This window comes from Opisthorchis viverrini (genome assembly GCF_000715545.1).
Source record: "Opisthorchis viverrini unplaced genomic scaffold opera_v5_57, whole genome shotgun sequence".
NCBI lineage: Eukaryota > Metazoa > Platyhelminthes > Trematoda > Opisthorchiida > Opisthorchiidae > Opisthorchis > Opisthorchis viverrini.
Window position 1 is genome coordinate 1,704,166 of NW_008751714.1, and position 9,145 is coordinate 1,713,310.

Consider the following 9,145-nt stretch of genomic DNA (forward strand, 5'->3'; position numbering starts at 1 on the left):
TGAGTAAATGTCATATGGTTGTCCATTGATTCCGAGGAGTTTTGTGGCTAAGGGCTGGGGCTCGAGTTTGGCGTTCATATGCCACTGTTCTTGAACAGTTACGTTTTATTTCGTACCAATAAATAAAATTACAGCGACTTACTAAGACCTGCATTCCAGCGACTCCTTTCTCAGCTATAAGTGCAAGGGTCCCTGAGGCTAAAAGTTTATTACCTTGCTTGAAGCGCCAAAAAATATGAAAAACTAAACACTTAACTGCTGTTCCGGGGGTACAACATCCGTTTGAGTTGGAACTGTGAATGAACCTAAGACATCGGTGCATTTAATCAGCTCCGGTGGCATGTTCTGAGCACATAATTGGCATCGAGCACGTTTATCCGACTGTCATATTAGTCTGAATATTCTCAGCATTTGAGTTTTTTCAAAAGAAATTAAACATGACTAGTTATCTGCTTTCGTTCCAAGTTCACGTTGTGATCACCAGCAATAAGAATAACCCATAAAGCAAACGATGGCTTAACAGATATTGGTAGACTAAGTCAAATGTTGGCGGAAATTCTCCTTTCGTACCTGTATGAAATTCGATTTCCCGCCTTTGTTAGGTTAACAAATCCCTTATGATTTTCCCAAAAGCACATGGTATCTGTGGACTCTAGTGCAGTTCAGAAGTATAAATGAGTGGAAACTTTGATGACCATATATCATAGCATACAAGCCACTGCACTTCAAAGGGAGCGACACTAGAATGACGAGAAAACCAACACTGCAGCTATTTTTGCGGAAGCACAAATTTGACCAGACTAGTGTCCTTAAAATATGTATGCTTTCGTGGGAAATTTCAGTGTGCATTTTTCCAATTTTTTTGCTCTGGCCTCCCAAGCTTTTCAGTTTCCGAACAGTTTGCCTAAATACGATTACCCGCAATCATTTTTTGTTGAAAAGGACTTGTAATTATTTACTGTGGGCGCGTAATGTGCGATTTAGCGTTCGTTTTGCCGGAACACTGCTACTTATAGTACCATAGCAAAAACTTCTGAATCTGGTTCTCTTTAGTCGCAAACGTTTTGTCTTGAATTAATTCTTTCTTATATAACCAAATGGTTCCGTTTCTGGGAGTAAAAAAGTAATGTTTGGCAACATTTCATTATTCTAATTTACTGACCACGGGTGTACAAAACTGCTGCGAATCCACATACTTTCCATTGATTTACACTTCGGCCTTGTAGAAGAAGACAAGTTGAACTTGTATGATAACCTCGGTAAACAAACCACCCGAAAAAGGCACCATTCTTGGGGACCAATCAATTGGCCACAGTACTCAACACCAAAGAATGATATTTAGATTTCAAGAATAGTATAGTAGTATAGAAATATAGTAGTTTTCGAAGGAACGCCTTGTGTTGGCAAAGTCCATTTTGCTCAAGACCACCAGGGCAACTGCCCACTCTTGATCACACAGGTTTATCTTAAACAAACATTATTCTTGGTATGACGCTGTTGTGACTACAAATGACAGATGATGTTAACGGCGTAATTTTGTCGGTCTATTATAAATGGCTTCTCAACTCAAATAAATTTGGTTACTGCTACCCCGTGCCGTGTCACAAAGCACTGAGTGAAGATTGGTTTAGATCCTTAAAACTACACGGGCGAACTCTTTTCACAAATATTCTGACACGAGTAGTATCCACTCCCGGTCGGCTGTCACATAGTCTCGATTGTCAGACAAACTCTCCCGTTTAAACTTGCTGTTGTTTTTTGGACTGTAAGGATCGCGCCTGTTTTGTAGAATTTGTGTTTAAATGCAATAAGGAAAACAGCTGCATATACTGGATTCCACGCAAGTTCCATATTCGCGTGGGAAGTCTGAACAATCAGATGTGACTAGTCACCACTGACTCCAAGATTACCTAGGCAAGCGCCTAGGAGTACTTTTTCAAAAAGCGGGTTTCGTGGGAAAAACAGTCATTCAAGAATAACTCACACATTTTTCCTACAATTGTAATTAATGAAATACCTGCATTGTTTCTTTCATGGGCCTTCCCAAAACTTTTGATGAACCAGACTCAACCATGGCTGCATTATCCAGAGTGATCGTCTTCATTACCGTTAGATTATGTCCAGCAAGAATAAAACATGATCCTCACACGCGTGTGCATCAGTGCCTGAGCTACCAACTCAGAACAACTATCTGACAGACAGACAGACACGACAAATACCTCATAAAGAGAATGCCGAATAACCGGATTTTCGGGATGTTCTGCCGATATTTGGGCTTGCAAAATTGGAATTAGTGAGTGAGAGCGGCTAGGCTATTTCCAATAAAACGTCGACATTTTCTCCCATTCTTATCATAAATTGGTTTTGTTGGCCTAGTGCAGCAATAAAACTTTATTTTGGTGCACTTAATCTGAGAAAACTGGAGACAGTGGAAAGGCTGATAAACACGCATGCCTTGGAATTAATAGCTTTTTTGTTCCTCCATCACCAAGATAAAATACGTCGGGTCGTTGTGAGGCGGAGCAACCTCCAGTTATCTGTGATCTACACTTTCCTCTGGTTTAATTTCTCTTGGCGCCAAGGAGTATGGTTGCAACAAAGCTTTGATGAGGGAGATAAAAATTCCAGACCCGGATTTGGATGGTGAACAATTGATAATGTTGCCCACTAATATTCAAATCGACCATACAACAACTAATTCATCTCAAAATTTAACGAAAAAGAATATTTTGTATCAGGAAAGGGCTATAGAAACTTTCAGCAACAAACGATAACTTTGTGAGTGTCGCTGGGATTTTCCACCATTAGCCAACCTGAATATCAGGTTGTTGAAAACATACTTGCACTTAGTTTGTTAACAGGAAATAAGTGAGCTGCACTGGGGATTTTTAATTACGGTGTATTCACTCAGATTACAAACATTCACTAAGAAAGCTAATGAATGAGAAAGCATGCTCATATGTAGAATTTCCTGAATGAAAATTTGACCATGGTGGGCAAACTTTGTGTCACCACTTATGATTAAAGTCTCTTTTGCAAACTGTCTGAAGCCGTCTTCGAAATGTAGACTGGATGCTGTCAGCTTCGGTATACTATACCCTCTGTGGCAAACGTACAATATACTAGAGAATTAGCTAACATTTCCGAAACAAAGGATACATGAAGGTTGTCATTTGTTTAACGCAATTAGACAGACAATAGTAACAATATAGGTTGCGGGAATGTCAGGCCAACGAAATAATTACTGTACGGCTCCATACTGCGTGCTACATCCTGGACAGAATACATTAATCCCCCAAGAGCTACTCACTTCAAAGAGGGATCAGTACCCGGGACAGTCTCTAACAGGCACTCTTCGTCACACTTACATTGCCTTGGGAGATTTCTATATTTCTCACACCAGAAAACTTTTCATTCCAGAAGGACTATTATGACTGTAGTCTTTTTAATTCAACAATGCGTGAAAATAAATCCCGAAGAAGCTAGCAAGGGCTCTGAAGAACTAAACCTGAAGACAATATTAAACGTACCGATACATCTTTTGTGTCAGAAATCTGCCCAAATGAGCTGGAAAAAGTTTTAACTAAACTCCATAATTCCCTTCTTACCCTCTCACTTCTGTTTAACTTGCATTCATATTGCAAAGGGCAAAGTACAGCTAGGGTTACCGATACATTACACCAGTTTCCCAACACACCATTTCGGACCCATTCCAAGGTTAATTTCCTTGGGGATATTTACACGTTGCTTACAGTTCGTAAATACTTCTCCATTTTATGGGTGACTCTTATCCACAGCTATAATCTAGGACATCAATTCATTGAGGGAGGAATCTGGAAACTTTGGGGTAAAAAAAAGGGATAAAAATTTATTCAAAGGGGTTTTATGTTTGCATCAATTTTAAGCCACGCTATAGCCTGTACCAATATAAACTCCAATGAAAACGCTAATTCCGATAAGACGCAACCAAGAAGCCATAAACGGAGGCAAATAATTTGGCAATTTCCTCTGACGCAACAAACAAAGCTTCTTCCGAAGCAAGAGAAATTCACTATGAAGTGGAGCACGTTTACACCGGGTCTAGGACTGCCGGATATTCGGTTTTCTACTTATACGGTTTCAACTGGGCCCGGAACACTGATGCTCGGTCCTGTGTGCTACCGTAGCAACAGACTAGCCTTCCAGGCAATACCAAATTCACCTTCTCTCATGGTCCGTTTTCCAGGTATTTTCCGTGAACGTGTTTGTGTTTCAACAAGTTTGATCCGGATCGCGGAAATTAAGGCCTGATTAATTTCCAACGTAGTTCAGTCTAGGTGCTGTAAACAGAAAGGCATACTGGCTACAAATAAGTAATATTATCTAGGTTGCTCACCTTTGTTTGGTTGTCCTGAGTCGATCAAGTGTGCATTTGTAACAGCTTGCCTTGATGTTCTTCATTTGTACAGTCTGTTTCACAGCAGGGAATTGAGCTGATCATGACTTTTTTTCTGAGTGGCTGACTAGACATCACAGAGTCCCTATACGGAGATTGTTTACGCTTCACTAGAGGTGTATAGTGGTTTGGATTGGAGTTTAATGGGTCACTGAAGGAATGTAAATCCGTGTCCACCTCGGGAATTCGTTCATCCGCTGAAGAAGGACTCCTGTGTCTGTCGGGCAGTGTACATGTTTGGTATCGTGTGTTGGTTTGTAACGTTGTGTAACCGTCAGGATTGGAATCGATTCCTGATGTGGATCTCACAGGAATCAGTGTCAGTGGTCGACATTCCTGATAGTAAATACGGTCACCCGTGTAAATCCGTTGTAGTGTGGAATCATCTAAAATGTCCGTGGTAGTGTCGTGTGACTGAGGGGTTCCTACATTGTCTGGCGCATAAAAGTGTTGAACAGGGAGATTTAATCCACACATTTGGGATGATGACGTGGAAGGTTTGAGGTTGGGGTCGGGTTTACCACTGGTGAAATCTTTACTGATATTCCCACCAGTGCTACTATCCCTGTCGCATAAATGTGTACAAAACCATGCAAGGGTTTGTGGTGCCTCTTGTTCTGCTTGTGTCCTGGTAAATCGTGGTGCATTCCAATGTCGTGCGTAAACAATGAGACACAATGTGGCCAGAAGTAATAACAGTATTAGGCCTAAGGAAAGAATGAGCACAGCATCGCCAGTAAATCGGGGAAAACCAGCGAGTAGTTTAGATCGTTTTTGTTCAGATATTTTGTTGCTTGTAAAGTCCTCGGCGTTACTCAGGTCTATTCTAGTGTGTGCACCCGAAAATCGCTCAATGTTATTTGAAACCATTTGCATTTCCCTGTCAGAAGTAGACAAACTGTGTAGATGATGAGATCGTGGTGGGGTGGGCTCAACTCGCACGAAGAACCTCAAAGACGTTGACCTTGGAGGACTGCCGTCATCTTCGACGGTCACTTTGTACGCATATAAGCCTGTGTCTGTCTCCATTACGTCCCGTGTAAGGTAAACTGTACCTAATCGCTGATCGACATCCAGGAAGGGAGTATGACGATTCTGAATCTTTGGATCTCTATCTTTTTTCCTAACGGATTGATTTAGACCATAAACAGTTTCGTCTACCAAACTGAACAGAAACTGTCCGGCATTCGAGTCCTTGTCGTTGACATTGACTGTCATCAGCTGATAATGCTGACGTTCGACGTTCGACAGGTAGAAAGTTTTGTTTTCTTGTTGCGGAAAGATAATGTTCGGATCATTGTCATTCTCGTCTTCCACCAAGACAAAGACCGTGGCCGTGGTCGTGTGCACGCGGTGGTAGTTCAATTCATTCCTGAAAGCTGCCGAATGTTCCAAACCATCAATCACTAGAACATTGAACTCGTATGATTCTCTAGCCTCTCTGTCTAGTGGTCTCGTTGTGTTCAGATAATAGACAACGGAAGCCCCGACTTCTCCTCCGTAGTCCGGCGGCTGCTGGCTACGCTTGCTGTTCCACAACTGAAATGGTAAGTCGTCATGCTTCTGGAAACGTGCTGACAGGTGGTCAAGGGCGCCATCTAAATCGTGTACAACCAGTTGACCAATGCATGTTCCAGCGGGTAAATTCTCTTTGACGCTCAAGCGGTAGTAGCTTTGTTGAAGAATCGGAGGATTGTCGTTCTCATCCAGGATCACGATTTCTAACTTAGTTTCTGTGCTTTTCGGTGGAATGCCTTGGTCCTCTGCTAAGATTGTTAGTACAACTCTCTCGATATATGGTTCAACTGACTCCCTGTCTATCACTTTTCGTGTGACAAGATCACAAGTGGTTGGCTCGACATGGAAGTAGTCTGCATAGCTCGGCTGTGTAGAATTACGCTCCAGAGGGTGAACAAGCTTACAGGTAACAATACCGTTTTGACCCGAGTCTAAATCACTAACGTTTATTCTTGCCACCAGAGTGCCAACTGCACTGTTCTCATATAGCTTGATTGTACTGGACCCTTTGGAATGTGACGTGTGACTCTTAATCCCGTAAATTTTCGGACTGTTATCATTCACGTCCATTACGTGAACGTTGGCTGTCACATGGCTTGTTTTGGAGGGTGTCCCTGAGTCAACACAAACGATATGTATACGGCGAACGGAACCACCCGTTTGCTCTTCTTCACGGTCTAGTGGTCGCAAAGTCAGCAGATTATATTGCACTTGTCCAGTTTGCCGACGGACCTCGGATAACTGAAAATAACTTTCAGGTGTGAGAATGTAAGTGCCGTTATTCCTAAGCCTGTTTGATATGGGTGAGGGTGAATCGCCAGGCGAGTTCAAGTTGCAAACTACGTGATTATTCATCGGATTAACATCCCTGTCTGTGACAAACAAATCAGCCACAAACTGCGGAGGGTCTGAATTCTCCTGAACCATAGCAAAAGTGCCTGGTCTTCCAGTGGATTCTTCCAGTCTCAAATAATCCAGTTCGATCACAGGAGCCTCATCGTTAATATCCTCTACATTGACTATCACGTACGCCGTGGATGTGTATATATCGGCCTGACCTCCAACACTGTGAGCCCCCATTCCTATGCCATCAAGTTTCATTCTACGCTCGTGTTCAGTATCAATGGCAAGAACTTGGAACGTAAATTTGGATTTCGTTTCATAATCCAGAGGCTGTCGAAGGTATAACTCCCCAGAGTGCTCGTTTAGTTTGAAGTATCGCCGGACAAGTTGATCAGTTTGTGGGGCAAACTCGTAACGAATAATTGCAAAGTTCATGGTGTCCCTGTCTGTTGCTTCCAGCTTTAGTATGGGGGTCTTCGGCCAAGAAGTCTCAATGATATCAGCTCGATAAGTCACCAAATGTGATATGTCCAATTTATCTGGAGCTGAAGGATGTTTGGTTGATTGTGGTCTGAATACAGGACCATTATCGTTTATGTCCTCCACAAGGACGTGTACCTTTAAAGTGTTCCGGTCATCATAGCTTGATGTGGTTTCAGCGAACGAATCGTATGCTTTGATTTCAAAAACAAACAAGTTTTTTTTTTCGCGATCGAGTGCACACCTCAGTTCAAGAAATAAGGCAGCGATTTCGTGATGAAGTTGCCCTTGGTATAGCACATCGTTGGTTTGCTGGTATAGTACCCACTCTTTCTGATCAGTTGGAAATAGCTTATACTGCTTGATGGCAAATTCAGGGGAATCAGGGTCCATTGCCAGAGGAAGTCGAATTCGTGTACCAATTTGTGCTGATTCCGGAATAGACAAATTTATGAACTTATGTGGATGGAATGTTGGTACGTGATCATTTCTATCCATAATTACAACACGGACATCTAGAAATTCCGGTAAACCAGGGAGAGAGGCAGACGCTTTTCGATGCAACGCCACCTGGAACTTTAACTCGCACTCCTGCGATGAGCTTCCAAGCATTGCAGTTGAGCCAACAACCGGACCCAATTTGTTCCAATTTGGTGACTTAACCATGGCACCCACCTGGTCCTGGTTGCCAAAACTGCCTTCGTTTGTATTGAGTTGTGTTAAATGTGAGCACAGCATTTCACGATCCATCGGGACTTTGGTGAAAAGGTCACCCTTATGCTCATCCAACTTGAAAAATACCGCCGGGGGTCGGTTGGCGCGTACAAGCACAGCCTGGAATGATGCACCATCGATGGCACCATTCTGGTATGCGTCCGGATGTGTGAGGCGGCCCAGACGATGACCAGCAGGGGCATCATCAGTTACGAAGAACACGTTTGGCTCGTTTGCCAAATTTTTTGAAATTGCAGTTGAAATGAGAAGAATTTCCATCAACACCCTCTGATAACAGATAATCCAGCAGTCGAACTTGTAAGTGGATGTAAGCGTATGCATTTCAGTTGTTTTTGCATCAGCAAGTGCAAAAATTCAGTTCATCATCTGGAAGAAAAATAGGAGAAGTGGGTTAATCATCATATAAACCTATTCATAGGTAACTGAACCGAGCACTGTTACATTTACACTACTAAGGAAGAAACAATTCATGTTGCATTTGATGAGAAATACTGCAATGTTACTGACTTAAGGCAGTCATTTGGTTTTCAAACGTGCCTAACTTTCGATGAGTAGAGGGAAGTTCCCCAGTGACAAGGAAAAATGCCTATGCACGCTTAGTGGCATTTCATTTAGTATGAGCTGAGAGTACATAGGTACATTGTGAAATAGAGACAGCGAGAAATGTAAGTGTCCCTCGCCGATAATTTACTTCTGAACCGGGGTCTCCTTATCTCCTCAAGACAGATGGAAGAGCATTGTGCGCAGTAGCCGTATCAATAATTTTAAATTAACAAAATTTCAGATATTCTGAGGACCTGACACTGAACAGAATGGCTAGGAAGCAGTCGTGAGAAGTTTTGAAATATGATCCATCATGATGCTGGAAAACAATTGGCCATTCGAAGATGGCTCGGTATCCGTAATGCAGACTCTATTAAACATAAGCTGTGATTGCCAAGAATAGCCCTTATTCTAGCGTTGCTTTAATGGGTTTTCAGAAACGAGTCAACATTTTTAAGATAATGCTGACTCCACCACTTTCGATGACGTTTAAACTGGCTGGTGGAAGTGAAAACTGAAATGATAAACTTTAATAATGATAGTGTTGGCGAAACTGCCGACAACATGGACAAATCTGACGTGATGATGGAC

At 42.3% G+C, this 9,145-nt stretch overlaps 1 protein-coding gene across 1 annotated transcript; it reads right to left on the minus strand.

The window, feature by feature from the left end:
* Window positions 1-4,399: 4,399 nt before the first annotated feature.
* On the minus strand, window positions 4,400-8,332 carry T265_03864 (hypothetical protein; the record flags this gene model as incomplete). Its single annotated transcript, XM_009168445.1, has 1 exon — window positions 4,400-8,332. The coding sequence occupies one exon, from the start codon at window positions 8,330-8,332 to the stop codon at window positions 4,400-4,402; it is 3,933 nt and encodes a 1,310-aa protein (XP_009166709.1).
* Between the last annotated feature and the right edge of the window lie 813 nt (window positions 8,333-9,145).